General features: G+C 55.2%; 1 protein-coding gene across 1 annotated transcript; it reads right to left on the bottom strand.

Moving 5' to 3' along the window:
- Positions 1-7,012: 7,012 nt before the first annotated feature.
- On the bottom strand, positions 7,013-16,142 carry RASD2 (RASD family member 2). The gene is made up of 3 exons (XM_052641152.1): positions 16,055-16,142; positions 10,992-11,271; positions 7,013-7,542 (listed from the first exon to the last, which is right to left on the bottom strand). Exons 2-3 carry the CDS (start codon positions 11,260-11,262, stop codon positions 7,013-7,015), a joined length of 801 nt encoding a protein of 266 aa, XP_052497112.1. The 5' UTR covers positions 11,263-11,271; positions 16,055-16,142.
- Positions 16,143-18,800: the final 2,658 nt, after the last annotated feature.

Raw genomic sequence — 18,800 nt, 5'->3', positions numbered from 1 at the left:
AAACATCAAAATTTTAAGTTAAAACAGGATCAGTATTTAAGTTAAGACCAGCAACGTCCAGCCTAAACCTCTCAGACTGCATTGACCTGGAATCCAGTAAGTATAAGAAGAAATGTTTGTTATGAACCACTGAATCTGGAGGTGGTTTGTTACACAGCATTATTGCAGTGAAAGCTGACCAATACAAAAGTAGTTTGCTTAGGGACACTCAACTTGAAAATAGCAGAGCTGAGATGGACCCAGAAAGTCTCAGTGAGAGGGTATGTTATTCGCTCAGTCGTGTCTGGTTCTTTGGGACCTCGTGGACTGTGGCCCATCAGGCTCCTCTGTCCATGGGATTTTCCAGGCAAGAATGCTGGCATGGGTTACCATTCCATTCTCCAGGGATCTTCCCAACCCAGGAATTAAAGCCAGGCATCCTGCCCTCCAGGCAGATTCTTTACTATCTGAGCCACCAGGGAAACCCAGAAAGCATCAGATCAGAGTCTATTTGTTAACTATTAAGAAGCTCTGCCTCTCTTGTTGAGACACGCGTTAAAGTGGTGCCCAGGATACCTGCGCTGGTTCAGTCTTTGCACTGGAATCTGACTCACTTTTCTGTTCAGCGTTCCATTTCCTGGATGAGGCTGGAACCCCTCCCTGAGTGTCGTTCCCCGGTCCCCTTTTTCCTGGCAGATGAGGCTGGCCTCTCCCTTTCTTTTTGGTTGAGACCCAACAAGAGTGTTCTCAGATTCTAAAGTAACATGCAAATAAATAGCAACCTTTTCATGTAGATGGCCAAGAGCCAGCTACTTGACGCTCTCACTTCTTACCTATGTCAAAGATATGAAAGAGTCGGTAGTGGGAGGATTTCTTGGTAAAGAGAATTTTTGGAGAGTGCTATGGTCTTCTGTGAGAGTGTCTGCCCTCATCTCAAGCCTCAAGTGCTTAACACATGTCCCTATAGCCCAGGGCTCTGTGGACTCCTGTCCTGCCTGATAAATCCAGTGGGTGATAGACTGTCTGAGTGAGATGCTAAAGATCCTTACTGAACTCAGATGAATTATTTATGGACTGCAGCCCACCAGGCTCCTCCACCCATGGGATTTGCCAGGCAAGAGTACTGGAGTGGGGTGCCATTGCCTTCCCCAAATAAAAATAAAATATACATAATAAAAAATAAATTCAAAATTAAAAAACAATTAAAGTGACATCATGGGTTGTCCAGTGGTTAGCACTCTGTACTTCCACTGCAGGAGGCATGGTTGGGAAACTAAAATCCTACAGTCCAAGCAGCGAAGCCAAATAAAAAAGCTGCCTGAACTAAGAGCAACTTACACTCGAGCTAACTGGGGCAAATGATGTGAGTTTGATATAGAACAAATGCGGGATAACCATGAGAGAACACTGCTGCAGGGATGCCTTCAACCCTTTTCAAGTGAGCGTCCTGGAGGGGCAAGAGGGACTCCACGGACGCCAGAACAGTCCTAGGGCCTGCCGAAAGACTAAGCAGGTACCCCAAACAGAGATGCACAGAACTACATCAGGATTCCCAGGGATGGTGGGCTGGTCTCCGAAAAATCTACAAAATAACCTCTTAGGCTTTAATACCATCACTAAACATTCCCCAAGCTCTAAGCATGACAGTCACCTCAATACCAGAGTGCCCTGCAAGGAAGAACATCCCTCCCCCACTTCTCCCCTACCCTGCTCCCCAGACCCATCCCCCATGAACAGAGGAAAAAGAAACTGCAGTTCACTAAAACGGAAGATGGAGAGTGAAAAAAGGAGAACCTGCCCACCCTTCTCTTCCCTGAATTCTAGCTTTCTGTGCAGAGCGGAGCTCAGCTGCGGGAAGGGGAGAAGGTCTTTCCTTTGAATGAAGACAGAAACGTCGATCATCGCATGACAAATGACTTGTAATTGAGTCCGTGTTGTTGTTTAGCTGCTCTTTCAGTCATGTACGACTCCTTTGCGATCCCGTAGACTGCAGTCCACCAGGCTCCTCTGTCCATGGAATCCCCCAGGCAAGAATACTGGAGTGGGTTGCCATTTCCTTCAACCAAACAGACTGTGTTGCCACCCAAATTTTCTCTGGTACAGGTGAGAAAAGTCATGGAGCAGTCCCAGTTCTCAGGAGGGAGGGGGAAAGCAAAACCCAGAGCCACTTGAAAAAGGCCTTGGGAAGTCAGAGCTGCTTTCTGATTATGTCTGCAGTGTGAAGCTTGTCGGAAGACAGGCTGGACATGAGTCCTGAGGTTCAGATCACTGTGTGAAGATGGCTGGGTGGAGATTGTTAGCTGGCCGGCCAACCGCTCCCCGTCTTCTTCTACGAGTCACCCTTGGACACGGGGCCAGCCAGCAACGAACAGTGTTTCCCAGCCCTCTCACAGGGAGGTTCAGACACAAGTCCAAGTTTTGCCAGTGGAAAGTGAGTGGACGGGATGTGTCCAGGGATCTGAGAACAGCAGAGGTGCAGTGTCTGCACTCTCTTCTCTGAACTTTCCGGCTGAACTGGAATGTGGCGGTGGCTTTGACCTTGCAGATGTGACATGATCCTAGAGATGGAGGAGGCTGAGACCTGCATGCCCGAATGACCCGGTAGAGCAGAGCCATCCTCTGATCTAGTCTGCTCACCTCGGGCTTCTCCATGAGAGAGAAGCTAAGCCGTCAGCTACAGCGGCTGTGCCCTTGGTTATGAGGGGCAGGCATCTCACTCCTTGTGAATGACATCGACCTGAGTTTTCTGAACCGTGTTCGCAATCACACCCCAACCTGCTGGCTTCTCCCTCCAGAGAGCAGCTTCTATCTGGCTCAGCTATGAAAGCTCTAGAGAGAAAACATGTTTTGCAATCAGACATGAATTCTAGCCCAGCTCTGCCACCTAACTGGCTGTGCAACCCCGGGCATACGCCTTATTTCTCTGGGCCTCAGGGCCCCCCTATGAGGATTCATATAGCTTTGCCTCGAGGATGCAATGAGAGGATGTGGAAACAGGCTGAGCATGGTATTTGGTGCACAGCGGGCCTGCAACAAAGGTCGGCTCCTTTTCCCTTCCGCGTTGCCAGCAGCCTCTGCCACTGAGCCCCGGTGGCCTCTCATCAGCCCCCCACCAAGCCAGAATGCAGACTGAAGTTTTTCTTTGGAGTAAGTGACAGGTTCAGGGAGGTGGAACAGAACGAGTCCTTACAGTCTGCTGCTTAGAATTCTCAGAAATCAGATTCCCAGCGCTCCCTTCCTAGGATGGGGGTTAAGCTGGCTGCTCTGGGCTTATCTCTGAATGCTCTCTGCATGACAGGAACTTTTTTACAATCTATTCCATCCTCCATCCCAGGGCTGTTTTTCTGGGACATCTCCCTCCTCTGCTTAACCCCATTCCTGGGTGAATCTGTGGGATGCACGGAGTGGGGCTGGGGCCAGGACTGGAGCAAACGTGTTCTGTTTAGTAACGATCAGAATGTTGTGGGTTATATAGTGGGAATATTAATCCCTTCTAGCAGAGAACATAGAGCTGTAAGGGGCTGTTCATGTGCTGTCTGGTCCAGCTGTCCTCCTCGTCACTTCCCATTAAGAGCTGAAGAAACTGAAGTCTGGGAAGAGATAAGATGTATTCACAGCACCCCACCCCCCACTGCCTCCGCCATGGAGATGGAGCGTGGCAGAGGTGCCAGGGCTCTGGTGCACTGTGGAAGTCTTGCGTGGGTGCGCCCAACTGCCTCCCCATTTAGCCCTTCTTAGGGTGCAGTTCTGACCTGCAATGCAGGAAGGAATGTTCACCTCCACGTCTCACATTTACAAAACCCAGAACTGATAGAGCATCACAGTGACTTGCCTCCCACGTGGACCTTCTCTGGCTGGTGTGGGCAAAGGATGGGAGGAAAGCTGGGCTCCTCCATAGGTGGAGGCTGGGAGCTCTCCCAGGCTGGTTTTCCTACACCGTAGCCGGGCTCACCCAGACGCCCGCACAGGGATCTTGCCCTCTGAATCATAAGCCCTTGGCCCACAGGGACCTTGTCTTCCTTTTCTCTGAACTTCTCTCTCCAGGCCTGGCCCTCCAGCTCAGTGGTACTTACTGATCCATCAAAAGCACAGACCTCTCTCCATCTCCCAGATGCAAAATCCTTTCCTCCCCGACATGGAGCTCAGATGACCCTTCGTTTCAAGTCCATGATCTGCCACTTCACCCCTTTTGCTGTGCCATTTTGGATAAGATAGTGAGTGCTCTGAGCCTAATTCCCCACCACTAGAAGGGAGAACACGAGGAGCATGTTTCTCATGGGGCTGGAAGAGAAGATGGAGCGAGAGGAGGGGTGTCATTCACACAGCAGGGGTGTGGTTGATCCCCTCCCCTCGGTCCAAGAACTTCCATTCAAGGTGCCACGTTTGGGGTTACACAGGGACACGTAGCCTCCCCCCACCCCACCTCCCCCCATCTCCATCTGCCATCCCCACCCACGTCCTGTGTCATTTCACACGAGGGCCATTCTGCTTGTCCAATGTTTATTCAGTACTGTTCAGAAAGTTGTAGGTTGTATCAACCACACGTAGATATGGGCCGTGTCCTGGTCTCAAGTGTTGACAGTCCAAGCGGGGAGGCTGCCCACTGCTGACCTTCAGGACAGGGTAACTCTTTATGGCGGGGGCTGCCCTTGGCCCCTGGAGGGTGTTCAGCAACATCCCCCACCAGGAGCTAATAGCATGCTGCCCCTCTCCGCAGTTCTGGTAATCACAACTGTTTCCCGTTATTGCTAAATGTTCTCCGCGTGGTTCTGAGTGCCACCTAGAAGTCAGACGCATGGTGATCAGAAAGAGCTGATGGTCCATGGGGAGGAGGCTTCTCTTGTCTGACCTGGTCACTCCTCAGAGGTACACAGACACCTCAGCACACAGGCCTCGGAGGGCCCAGAAGGGCCAGGGTTGTTATTCCCTCCTATCTTGGGGTTTTATTCCCCACTCCCACCACGTACTTAATTAACCTCGACAGCTGACTCAGCGCTGACCTGCAGGGCGAAGGCACCAGGCAGGTGCAATCTGGGGACGGAAAGGCCAGCTATGGTTGCAGAAGAGCCACGCCTCCTCTTGGAAATACAGAACACACACATGGTCAAGGGCACGGCTTAGAAATAAACCCACTTTAATCGAGAGTGTACACAGAGATACGGGGAAGCAGGCCACACATCTGTCCTGGCCAGGACACCTGGTCTGCTTAGAGGGTTCAGGTTGGGGCCAGGTGGGGGTACAGAAGCAGGGTCAGAGCAGCTGCCTTGAGCGGCAGGGCCGGGTGGGAGGTGTGGGGTGTGCAGAGCTGAAGCCAGGGCATGTGTCTCTCTGTGTGTTCACGTGTGTGTACAGGTATATACGTGGGTACAATGTACACATGATCTGCAGAAGCCCTCAAAGGCCGATCTGGGGAAAGGCTCAGGGAGATGACACCTCAAATCCCCAAAGGCCCCAGGGGCTGAGGCAGGATCAGAAGGGGCACATAATAGTGTGTGCTGAATGCCCCGACCTAACCCTGCTTCTGCCACTCATAGGCTTGCTGTGTGACCCCGGGCGAGTTACTTACCCTCTCTGGGCCTCGGATTTACTAGACAATCATTAAGGCTCCTTGTGGCTCTAAACTTCAATAGTTTCAAAGAGATTTAAAATTCTAAACGTCTTTGTTAAGAGCTGATGATGAGAGCCTTTGGTCCACAGGTTCAAATTCCACCACGCCTGGTACCCAGCACAACCCCATCCGAGGTGCCAAGAAAAGGCCCCCTGGGAGCTCTTCTCATCTGCCTCTCCTGGGTTCAGCTATAGCTCCCAGGTGCTCTTCCACATCTCCTCACAGCTGCGTGCACAGAGGCAGTAGGGCAGCAGGGGCAGTCAGGCCAGGCTGGGGGAGGGAAAGAGGCTGGCGCCACGGAGCCTCGGCCTTAGGGGCGTCACGTGCATCTCTCACCCTCTTTGCTTTCTAGCACACTGGACCCAGCACCCAGCAGGTGCTCAATAAATGCTTGAGGAACAAGCACAGCAGAGGACAGCCAGCTTTCAGGCGGAGCTGGGGCCTGCTCCTTGGCCCTCTGAGTCTCAGCTGCCTCCTCTGTGAAATGGGGGCAGGAGGAGACGCAGCCCCGGCCTGCCTGCCCCGTCTGTGTAAGCGTAAACCGTGACGCTCGGGAGGAGGGCAGTGTCCAGCTGTGGACAGGCCACGGGAACCCCATCTGGGAGCCGAGGAGGAACGTGTCCCCCGTGGAGGCGGTGGATCTGAACTTGGGGGGAGGTCCTGGCCAACGAGGGATCACTAGGCTTTTACAGTACAATGATTTCCGTTTCTACTGGGAACAGGACGTTAACAGCTGCAACAACAAAGCACAACCAGCAGACGAGGGGAACCTGGGATGGGAGGCTGAAGGAGGCAGTCCAGGAGATGGGCGTGGTCCAGGAGACGTGGCCACACCCACTTCAAACACAGAGACGCCCCTGGCTCAAAGTCAGGGAGAGCTGGGGGCCAACTCAGGGGGCAGGGGATAGAAACTGCTGAGCCAGAGGGTTAGTGTTTCAGGACGGGGTAGGGGAAGAAACTTCCAGCTGCCACCTAAACCAAGCTGCGTCTTACACCAGGAGGGCAGAGCCCCCTCCCAGGCGACTTGGGGTGTTGTTTTCATCCTCTGATGTTCCAGGAGTCTCCGTTGGAAGCCAGTACCCTGGCCCGTCTGGCATCAGCATTTCTTGCAAGGACAGGCAAGCTCTGACTCGGGTCCTGACATAAGTCCGTATGTCACCCAGCCTTTCCTCCTGCCCAGCAGAGATCCACCCCCGCCACGGAGAAGTTGAAACCCAAGGGGAGCGGCGGAAAGGAGGAATCAGAGGGAAGCGGTTGAAGGCAGGAGACTATACAGAGGTTGGAGGCTGGGGTCCTCCAGTCTGGCCCCCCAAAGGTCTCGGAATGTGACTGCTCTTGGGGTTTCGTCCAGGGGATGTGGGCAGCGGGTGCCAGGGCCACCTCCCAAAAGGCCTGGCCAAAGCCCCAGCCCAGCATCCCTCCCGCTCACTGGATGGTGCATTTATCCCGCTCGCGGGCCTGGCTCTCCCGGAGGACCTTGGCCTTGATGTATTTGAGGTCACTGTTGACGCTGGGGCGGCGGGCGAAGGGGGAGACCATGCCGTAGGCGTCCATGTCCTTGACACGGCGCATGCAGAAGGGCCGGGGATGGAAGGCGTCCCCGTACTGCACGGAGATCTTGCGGTGCAGCGCGGGGCTCATCTCGTGCGGCAGCTTGGCCATGCTGAAGAGCACGTAGAACATCTCGTCCACGTTGGTGTTCTTCTTGGCCGACACCTCAAAGTAGGCGCAGTTCCCATCACCGGACACCAGCAGCTCGGCCTCGGTGGTGGGGACTTGGCGGCACAGCTCGCCGTGGTCGTTCTTGTTACCACAGATGACCATGGGCAGCTCTGCCGCCTCCTTGGTCTTATTTTTCAGGCAGGACTTGACCTCCAGGATCTGCTTCTGGAGGCGCTTGACCTCGTCAAAGGACTCCCGGTTATCCAGGCTGAACACCAGGATGAACACGTCGCCTGCGGATACAGAAGCCCTGGGAGGTAAGTTTAGAGGCTGCTCCTTTGGCCTCTCCCCACTCCTTGGCCTGACCGTCACAGTGACCCTCTGGGGGAGCTGCTATCATTCCCGTTTTCCAGGGGAGAAGACTGAGGTCCAGGGGGCTAAATCACTTGTAACGGAGCTAATACGTGGCACAGCCTGGTTCAACCACAATGGATCGACCCTACATTTCCCTGCAGGGCTGTAGACAGAGGGAGTGATTGGTGAGCTTGTGTGGACTGTGTGAGAATAGTAATTACTACACTTTCCACAAGCGCAGGGCTCCTGTTGTTCAGTGCACATCCCCGGGGCCTGGAGTCCCTGGTATACAGTAGGAGCCGAGACGGCTGGCAGGAGGCAGGCCTAGGTTTATCTCTTGCCCCCTCACTCAGCCTTGCATGGGTCATGCCACCCCCCTAAACCTCAGTTTCCCCACCTGTCTCATGCAGGATGCTTCTGAGGGACTGATGAGATAATAAGTGGAGAGTGACATGGGCTCGGTGGCTTGTATCTCCAAAGGATAATGAGCACAAGCACGTGTAAGAGGCACCTGAGTACCCCTTGATTCCTCATGAAACCTCTGTGAGGGGCATTTCATTACCTTCACGCAATAGGTGGGCAGGCTGAGGCCCAGACAGGGTGAGCAACTGGCCCGAGATCACACAGCTCAGGCGCGGCTGGGCCGAGACATGGACCCGATTCCTGGTGCCTGGCACACACAGGTGCCCGCTGCTTCTTGAATACATTATGGATGGACAAGTGCACACTAGCCTCTGAGGCCCACGCTACCCCTGCTTCAGCTTGCTGTATCCCTCAGTGTAGGTCTTTGAAACAGGGACGATGGGGAGGTGGGGAGGGTGAGGGAAGACCAGCGCCTCTACCTCGACTGTCAGATCTCACTACAGTGATCACAGTCTCACACTCAAAGCACCTTTTACACTTTGGCTTAAACTCTTGAGAACCTGTGGGGAGATGTTAAGATCCCTGTTTTACAGGAAACTGGGGCTCAGAGGCGCCAGGGACCAGCCCACGTTCTCAAGAGGAAAATCAAGCAATTCCAGCTTCTGGTAGCCCCACTGCCTCCTTCCTCTGGACCCCCAGGGCATACCATTTGTCCCCCCAAAATAGCACCCACCACATTCAGGATTGCGTTCCTGCCAATGACACGCTCCGGAGCAAAAGGAGGCTTTGTCACGAGGCACAGTGGGTGTTCATAAAGCTGGCCGCATGGACGGGATGCGATATGATGAAGGGCGGTGTGGGCTGCTGAGAAAGGCACTTGCAAGGCAGTGCCGGCCTGGCAACCATTTCTGCTTGGGCTGTGAAACCCATCCTGGTAGGCTAATCCCAGGCCCCTGAGGACTCTGCGGCCTTGACACATTCAAATGCAAAGCTGCATGCCAAGTTTCAGAGATGCCTGGCTGGCAGCTGGAAGGAGAGCTGGCGGCAGAATTAATGGCTTTCAGAATGTGCTGTGCATCAGCACCAGGTTGGAAAATGAGGCATGGGCTGGCGAGCAAAAATACGGGTGGCCAGACAGATGTGCCCAGAATGACACGTGCACATAAAAAAGACGAAAATACTCTGTTCTGGGGACCCAAACATGAATGTCAATATGTTCATGGGGTGTCTGGAAGACTGATGGGATGGTACCTTGGGGGAGGAGGCAGGAGCCTGGCGGGGGTGGAATCAAGGGTCAAGGGAGCTTTTTACCCTTATCTATATGCTTAGAGGAGCATGCATTTGTGTGTTATTTGTGTAATTAAAACTTAAGTTTGGAAATATGCGCGTGGCTCCTCTCTATATCTTGTCTCTCCCTCCCTCGGTTAGCTTTGTTTCTATCGGTGGGCACTGTGTCCCCTCCCCACGGTAGGGGGAGCTGACATTCCTGCAATCCCCACTGTGTTGGAAATGCCCCCATGCCTTCCTCCCCTGGTACTTTCCTGTAGGCTGAAGAGTCACCCCGGGAGGAAGCAACATTATACCCATTGTGCAGCTGGAAAGACTGAGATCTGAACCTCTGGTCCTATGTGTAAGCTACCAAGTGGTGGAGACAGGACTGGAACCCAGGTCAGCCCAGGCTCCCTCTGTTCACAAACTTCTCCAAAATGTGGAGTGGGGCAGGCCGAGTGTGATCTGGATCAGATGATCAGTGAGAACAGCTGGAAAAGGAAGTCATCTGCCCAGGGCACTCGGGGAGGGGTCTTAGCTGGGCTGTAGGGGGAGGGGTGGGGATAGCAAGGGTTTCTTGGTGCAGAAGTATTTCGATTTGTGCAGTTGTTTTAGTGATGGCCGGGGGACTACTTGCTGATACCTTTCCTTCATCAGCTGCCCAACAACGGCAGGGTGTGGCTTAGGAAATGACTGTAAAGCCCACTGCATGCACACTGCAAATGCAGGTTTCACATAAGACCCATATTTCGTGAGCACTCACCTTCTACTCGCCAAGCACTTTTTCTATATAAACTCATTTAATTCTTACGAAGGCCTCTAGGATGGGTACAGATACGATAGAGATAAGAAAATCAAGGCCCAAGGTCAAGTCACTTGCTCAGAGGGACAAAACCATGAAGCAGCAGAATCAGAATCTGCACTCAGGCAGACCAGTTTCTGGGCCTGTGTTCTTAGCTACCAGACAAAACTGCTTGAGTGACGAAAAGCACGGCCCAGTTTCACATCTCCATCTGCCCCTGCTTAGTACCCCACAAGCTCCCCTCCCTCCCCAGCTCCCAGCCTGGCTGAGAGGCTACAGGAGAGCCCAGAGCTAAAGCCTGAGAGCCAGACTGCCATTTCCCAGCTGTGTTATCATCTGGAGTAGCTCAACCTCCCGGGCCCTCAGCTTCCCCACATGTAAAATGGAGGCAGATACCCATCTCCTAGGTTAGTTGTGAGGATTAATTAAATACATGCCAAGCTCTAGAAAGGGGCCCAGGCACGCAGCTCCTGATAAGAGTTAGCAATCGCCATGGCCGTTACTGTGATTATTACTGAGTTCCCAGCATGGGCAGTTCCCACCAGCCTCTCTGACTGATCACTGTCTGGGTTCTGTCCCTGCCTCTTTGAGAGGCAGCAAAGGCCTCGGGTGTCAATAGATCTGAGTCTGACAGACTGACCCTGGGCCCTGGAGCTCTGCTGGGTCACCCGCGGCAGGAAGTAGGCAGGAGCCCCTCTGTTCCTAGGTAAAGCCACAGATCTGGAAGGTAGCACCAGCAGCCACAAGCAATTAAACCAGAGTCAGAGGGAAGGGTTCTGGGGCCCTGGCTCCATCCTCTGTCACCAAGCAGCAATACCTCTCCAACCTCACGGTGCGGTGCACAGCGGCTCATGAGCTTCATCTCAGATGGAGGCAGTGCTTTGCAAACTGTAAAGTACCAAGCACACACACTCCTATACTCAAGCTCCAGTGCCCACCCCCTCCGGCACCCACCTGTGAGGATGGACAGCCTGCGCATGGCGGGGAAGGGGTGGTTGCCGGACGTGTCCAGGATGTCCAGCTGGTACATGTCACCGCGGATGTTGTAAACCTTCCGGTGGAAGTCCTCGATGGTGGGCGTGTACTGGTCCTCGAAGCGGCCATTGAGGAAGCGGGAGACAATGGAGCTCTTGCCCACCCGAGAGGCGCCCAGCACCACCATGCGGTACGAGTTCTTGGCAGGCACACTGAGTGCACAGTTCCCGCTGGACAAGGTCTTCATCATGGCTCGGGGCTGCAGCAGAGAGAGGGGGTCGAGCGTCAGGAAGCCGGGAGCCTGGCCCTGCAGCCTGTGCTGGAGGCTGTGGCCTCCCCTATCAGCCTCTTACTTGGTTCTGTGATAGCTCAGCTGATAAAGAATCCACCTACAATGCGGAAGACCTGGGTTCGATTCCTGGGTTGGGAAGATCCTCTGGAGAAGGAGAAAGCTACCCACTCCAGTATTCTGGCCTAGAGAATTCCACAGACTGTATAATCCATGGGGTTGCAAAGAGTCAGACACGACTGAGCGACTTTCACTAACTTCTGTCTGTACAATGAGAAAGCTGGACTGGGATCTCTCTAAGGGCTGTGGAGTTCTGCCTGAACATCCCTCTCTTGTTTCTTTCCTCCTTCATTTATCTACCCATTTTTACTCATTCACTCACCCTTGGGTTCATTCACCCCTTATTTATTCCCAGATGGGACTGCAGGGGCTGGACCCCTCGACTTGCCCCTAACTCACTACTCCTCTTAGGAAAGGAGCTTAACTTCCTTGGACATCGCTTTTCTCATCTATAAAGTGGACTTGATTCATAGGGCTGTTGTAAAGGGCTCAGCACATGGCAAGGTCTCAAAGATGCTGACTCTTGTTAGAATCTGTTCTCTGCCTGGACCATCTGTCCTTTGCAGTTCTGGCTTCCCGGGAGCCTGTGACTCCGGGACACGGCATGGGGAAGCTTTTACAGAGCATTTCTTAAGCAAGGGGGTGCCATGGCCATTTGGCCTTCCCAGAAAGAAGAGAAAGGCCAGGTCCAGACCACATCCTCCATGCCCAGGGACGGGGCTGCCCAGCAATTTTTTCAACCTCCAGGTCCTGGGAGTTTGCCTGGACTACGGGATGCAGGTCAGAGAAAATGACACAAGAATGACTCAGGTCCCTCATAGCTCCAAGGGTTTATGGTTCTGGGGTATACCCAAAACTTTCTACAGGAACCTCTTGACCTTGTGGGAGAGGCTGAAATGGATCCAAGCTCCAAAGCCCAATTAGAGATAAGTAACTTCCAGGGGCTCCATCAGGCCCACCCAAAGGCCATTCATAGCCCAGCCACCCTCCTTTTTCCTCTCTCAGCACCCACCAGAATTCCTCCCGACTTGGAACCCCAAGTGAGCTTGAGCTCTGCTGGGACCAGCCCACAACTCATGCCAGCCCCTCCCCCAGAACCCCTCTTCCCTTTATCAGGGTCTGGCTCAAATGTCACCTCCTCTCTGAAGGCTCCTCTGCCTCCCACCCCATCAAGCGGGTGAAGTTGCTCAGCCATGTCCGACCCTTTGTGACTCCATGAGCTGTAGCCCACCAGGCTCCTCCATCCATGGAATTCTCCAGGCAAGAATGCTGAGTGAGCTGCCACTGCACACAACCTGCTCAGTACCATCGCCTTGCCCAGTTGAGAGCCACCGTGCAGTAAAGTGGTTTCTTTAAAAGACCTTCATAAAAGCTCTGATTGGCAGCATTTGTCAATTTCATGGTGAAATACTCCCACCATGGCCGATTCCAAGCTCCCAAGGATGATCTCAATGAATGAATTGCAAAGGGTTGCACACAATAAGCCAGCTCAGCATACTGCTGACCCTGGAGCTGTGACGACAATCAGCAGTAACCAAGCCCTGCAGTGTGCCAAGCAGTGTGCTAAGTATAGAACAATAATCACAGCTGACATTTTTTTTTGCAGTTAATATATGCAGAGCGCTCTAAGTTGAATGTGTACTAACCCACTTCATCCTTCAGGATCCCCAGAAGGTAGGTGGTTACCCCAATTCACAGATGAGGAAACTAAAGCAACACAGAGAAGTTTAGTACCTTGCTCATGGTTACACAGCCAGTAACCAGCCAAGCAAGGCTTCAATCTCAGGCAGTCTGCCCCGTGCCTTGGGGTTCCCCTTACCACCTCTCTATGAAGTATGCATTCCCTTCCCTGTTTCACAAATAAGGACCTGATGCTTAAAAGTCTACATGACTGGCCCTTTTAGTTAATAAGGGGGCCAGGATGGTGACTCCAAACATACAACTCCTACATACCCCCACCCAATTTGTGCCTGAAGCCAACTTTAAGCTTATACTGCAGGGTTTCATATTTCAGTGCCGTGGACACAGCAGGTGCTCAATAAATGACCTGTGTGTGAAAGCAGCAAATGGCTCTCCTTTTCGGAGATCATTCAGAGCTTCCTTCTGGGGTCTTCTCCCTCCACCTCCACCCTGTCTAGCTGGCCCAGGAGCTACACTGAGGTGGGTCGCCATGAACTGAGCACACACCTGGGTGGGCAGCAAGGGAGAGGAAGCTGCAAGCCAACAGCACTGAACTCTTCAATCTCCTCCCAGGCTGGGAGAAAGCCAGCCTGGGCCTTCAACGGAGGCCAGGATCGGGGGGAAGAGGCCCCGCACCAGGACTCCTCCCCAAGTCCCTCTGCTGGGAGCTTGACTCTGCTGCTGGTCATCTCTGTCTACAGACAGAGAAGAAGGCTGGCAGCCCCCAGGGATGGAATGTCTCCATCACTGCCTGCCCCAGCCTCTAGCTCAGAGTTCTTGGCATTAGATGTGTTAACATCAGAGACTGAGTAGACGTGAGGAAGTCAGAGAGAGGAGGCAGGGGGTCAGGAAAGGGCAAAGGAGAAAAAAAATCTGTGGCTTTCATCTCCGAAAGACTGCGAGTCTGCACATGGCCCCAGCCACGTGGGGCTGTGTGAAGCACCCAAACACCTGGCCGTCAGGTGACAGCACCTCCATGGGCTCCGTCCCCCAGCCCCGTGTCCTTTTTCCCTTCTCCTCCCCTAGAGGAGGATCTGTGGGCGTGCTGTGGGCACAGCTTCTCTCCTCCTCCACTTCCTGTTCCCCTCTCTCCATCCTCAGCCATGCTGACCCTACAGTGAGAAGCAGGCAGGGGTCAGAGTTCAAATGGCCCTTTGAGAATGTAGATTTCCCCCCTGGAGGCCCAGAGAATGGTTAATGGAAGCCACCAGTAGCACATGGGTACCTGAATGCAAGCTCTGTGACTCACCCCAGGGTCTTTCTATGGGGACCTGGGAGGCAGAAGGGCCTGGAGCAGAGGTGGCGGGGCCGTGCTGGGGGAATGGTCACCACAGCCCGGCAGGTCTCCATCATGCTGGGCGCCTGTGTGCCTTATCCCAATGAATTCACGGCAGTCTCATGAAGAGGGGCCCACCATCAACCTGCTGGACCCATGGGGACATGGGAGGTCAGAGAGGCTGAGTCACTTGCCCCAGTTTACACAGATGACTGGTCGGGCCAGGATTAGAATCAGGCTGTTGGCTCCAAAGTCTGGGCTTTTACCTCTATAAAAACCCACCTCCTGGCCAAAATCAGGCTTTTTCAAAACAGTGTCTGACTCGGTGAAGCCTCAGCTGTCGTTGGGTTGGGGGAATGACCCTAGAGGTCTATTCTAATTCCCTCTGTCTCTTGCTGCAGATAGCTGGGGGCAAGCACACTGCCCAGGACCACCACCCCCCCGACCTTGAGCAGGCAGTTTCCACCCCATGCGTCTGTGGGTTCACCCCTTCTTCTCCCTCGAGCCCCTCTCCCAGGGCCTGCCTGGAAGATGGGAGGGTCAGAAGGGCAAGAGCAGAGGATGAGAGTCCGGCCACATCCTCCTCCTTATGATACCCTGAGCCCTCCTTCCTTCCCTCCCTCCCACACACCCCAAGCCTCCACCATTAGGGCACATCCCAGACTCTGGGCACACACACACATTCACTGGCCTCCATGCCCCCACTGAGGGGAGTCATGGGTGCTTTGCAAAGCCAATCTCACCACCCTTGAGGTGGCAGAAAGGAGGCAGACCACATCTGCCTCTCACCAGTCCAGTCGCCCTGGGCAAATGACTGGACCTAGCGGGACTGGTCATCTATCAAATGGTAGAAACAAACCCACAGCGTGGCCCTGAGAGCTCAATGAGAAGCCAAGAGGCCCACACAGCTCCTGGCACACAGCAAACAGGTTCCTTTCTCTGTGACACTTCCTCTCAGCAGTCAAGGGGCTGCCTGGAGCAGTCAGGTGTGGAGGGACTGGAGTGCAGGCAGAGGTCTTGGGGGACCCCATCGTGTCCCTCTGATGCCAGAAGAAACCTGAATCATGGGCTCCTGACCTGGCTGCCCCTTCACAGCACAGCCTCCCACCTCCCCTGAGGTCCAGGACTACAACCTTCGTCATCTTCCCAGGGCTGGGGCCACAGGGAGGACAGAACCCTGCAGAGGTGCCTGGAGGCCCTCTGGCCAGCTGAGCACAGAAAACCCATCTTGGGAAGGGGAATGCCCAGGAAACTCACTCCTTGCACCAATTCCCCCCAAAGCTCAAAGAACTCTAAACAAGGAAGGCGCTCCTTAAGCTCTCTCAGAGGAGGTCCTCACCAAGGCCACCACCAGCTGGCCTCACCCCAGCCCCACCCTCAGCCAGGTTTGCAGGCTGAAGCCAGCTTCGGAAGGAGGAGGCGAGTGTTTGGGGAAAGGAAGTGCCTCTTCCGCTCTAAGCCTCAGTTTCCTTATATTCAAACAGGCTGTTACTCCAGACCTCTTTAAATAAAAACTCAGTTAAGTCTTTCTTTCCTGGGATAAGCATCCAGCCTGACACACAGTAGGTGCTCAACTAGGTAAGTGAAGTTGCCCCGTGATGCTGGTATATAACAGGCTCAATCAGTTTGACTTTTCCACTTCCTGCAAGGCTTCACCTAACCCTCCCCCCAAAAGCTTCAAACCTTTCTCCCCGGCTTCCCCGCCTCCCTGGTTCTGTTGCGGTGTCTCCCTCCTACCTGGGAATGGCGGGCCGGGCCTCTGGCGCGGCTCAGAGGGATGCCTGGAAGGGCCTGGAGGTGCGGGGAGCAGCCTTCCTCTCCGTCAGCCGAGGCTTCCAGAGGCTGCGGCGGCTCCCGGGTCACTGCGCCGGGATCCTCCTCTGCGTGTCTCGGGGCGCCGGGCTGGGCGCGGCCGGGCGAGGGGACACGGGGAGCCGGTGCCCCATGAGTGGGTTCCGAGGCCTCGGCGGGGCCCGGGCGCTGGGCGGGCTCCGGCTCGCCGCCGCCGGCCCTGCCCTGCCCGGACCCGGGGGACTCCTGCTGAGCCAGGTGCCCGGAAGCGTGGGGACGTCCGATCCCGGGGTCCCCGCTTGGGGATCCGGGGTTGGGGGGCGAGGGCAGAAGGGGTGACTCCTGGTCCTTAGAGACTCCTGGAGGGTCCCTTGGAAGTGACTGCGGGCGCGTGCGTATGTGCGTGTCCGGGGTGGGCGAACCTATCCTCCCGACTGTCTATACCACCTACTCCGCCCGCTCCAAAGGGGATCGCTCGGGTGGAGGGTGCCTGCCCGGCTCGGCCTCGACCTCAGCTCTGCCACTCCCCCGGCGCCGAGGGTATGCTCTTTCTCCCTGCGAGGCGAAGCCAGCGGCTGAAAGAGGAGCAGGGCACTCTGCTGCGCGCCCGTGTGGGAGGGGGCCTTGAACGCCGCCCTAAGATTTCGCAGCTCTGAGTTAGCCTTAAACAGGCTCCTCCTCCCACTTCTTCCCCTCGGTCCCCCAGAGGAGGCGAACTTTCTGCGGGGCTCTGGCTCCTCCCTCTTTCCTGCTCCTGCAGGCGGACGCCCCTCTTCTTCCCGCCGGGCGAGGTCAATGGTTCCTCCGAAAAGTGATCGGAGCCCAAGCTCCAGATGGCGGTTCCAGCGGCAGAAGCCCAGCTTAGGCCTGGACGCCTTTCGCCGCCTCTGCGAGCGGTTCTTCGTGGACCCGTCGAGCGGCTCCCGCTCGCCCTCTCCGCGGCAAGAGAGTAGCCAGTCCCGCAGCCCGGCGCCCGCCTCTGCCTCCGCGAGCGCGCCCACCCGCCTTCGCCCGACGCCCCGCCCCAGGTGCTGCGCTCAACCAATGGTGGCGAGCCCCGCGGCTTGGCCCCGCCCCGCGGCCCCGCCCGCGGCCGCCCGGGCGCCGCAGTCTGGCGCTCCGCGTGCCCGGGCGCGTGGGGCTGGGGAGCTGAGGGTGGGGGCGGCAGGGGGCGCGGGGTGCGCGCGGTGAGCGGAAGGCGGAGCGGGCCTGGGAGGCTGACGTCTGCGCACGCACTCACACGCACACCGCCCCGGCCGCAGGTGACCCGCCAGGATCCCGCGGCGGGTTGGCCGGGGACCCCAGCCGCTCGCTCCCGGTCAGGTGGCAACCCGCGCGCCACAGCTCCCGCGCCCTCCTCCTCCGCCGAAAACCCCAGGGGCCCTCTGGGGCGCCCGGCCTGCCCGCCCCGAGCCAACGCCTTCCTCCCTAGGTCGCCGGGCCCGCGGGACCCCGCAGGATGACACATGGGCCGCGCACGTGCCGTCAGGAGGGGCCGCGGAGTCACCTTGGCCTAAGCGCGCCTGAATGGAGATCTGCGCGACACGCAGGTCTGGGGACATACTATACTGAGTGCTCTTGGGCAGCACCTCTGTCTTTCTTCGCTTCTCCCCACCTTGAACCAGGGCAGATATCAATCTTTATTACTTAGAATTGTCTTTGGCTCCACGACCCACTCCTCCCTTCCTTGCCCCAAACACGTTTTCTGGAGAATTGTTGTATCATTGCCTTAAATGGGAAACCAGTATCACTCACCATAAATAGAAGATAAGAACAAAAATAAACACAAGGGAAACAAACCAAGGTTATTAAATTCTAGCAGGAAACTAGCCTTCCAAGGCTTGAGATGTGCCCTGAGTGTAAAAGGGAGGTGGGCCAGCTTGGGAGAGGTGTTAAAGACCTTCTTGCCTGGAGAATCCCAGGGACATGGGAGGCTGGTGGGCTGCTGTCTATGGGGTCGCACAGAGTCAGACACGACTGAAGCGGCTTAGCAGCAGCAGCCCCCAACAGTGATGTTCTCCTCCAGTGTTATCAGGAGACTGAAAAAATGTTGTGTGTGATGAGGTATAGGGACAATGAAGGGATGCAGTTCTGTGTCTGTCCAACCATCATTTGTATCAGCCAGGGACCTATAGCCTCTCTTCCAGAACCCTGGACCTGGGGGATGTCTGCCAGTCTGCTCTCAGACCTCATGAGAGGCAAAGGGGTCTGGGGGGAACCAAGCTGAGGGTCCAGCTCCTTTGGGTGAGACATTAGTGTTCAGTCTGCCTCTATGTCTGCTCAAATATTTGAGCCCAACTGGGCCAGTTGTGGAAATTACCTGGGCTTGGTTATGTCATCTATAAAATGGGTATGCTATGCTAGGTCCACAGAGTGACAAACGTACAAAGATGGTCTTGTCCTTTGACTGTAAATGGTGGTTTGCTCTTCTTGTCTCTGTGTGGTCTTCGGATTCCTCAGGGAAGTTAAGGAAGATGGGGTAGATGGAGGTGGAGGGACTAGATGGAGGACTCAGCACTTACAGACTCCTTGACTGTGATCAGTCCCCTATCTGGAGGATGTGGAATATATAGACCTCAGAAAGGCTTTGGGGACATACTCAAGACCACCCAGCTGGCAAGTGGCAGAATCCCACCCCAGTGTTCTTTCCTCACCTAGACTTTGCTTCTAGGAACTGGCTTAGCCCAGGAGG

The sequence above is a fragment of the Budorcas taxicolor genome, chromosome 5, assembly GCF_023091745.1.
Source record: "Budorcas taxicolor isolate Tak-1 chromosome 5, Takin1.1, whole genome shotgun sequence".
NCBI classification, from domain to species: domain Eukaryota; kingdom Metazoa; phylum Chordata; class Mammalia; order Artiodactyla; family Bovidae; genus Budorcas; species Budorcas taxicolor.
Note: the sequence above shows the minus strand (reverse complement) of the source record. Positions and strands in the feature narration are given on the sequence as shown.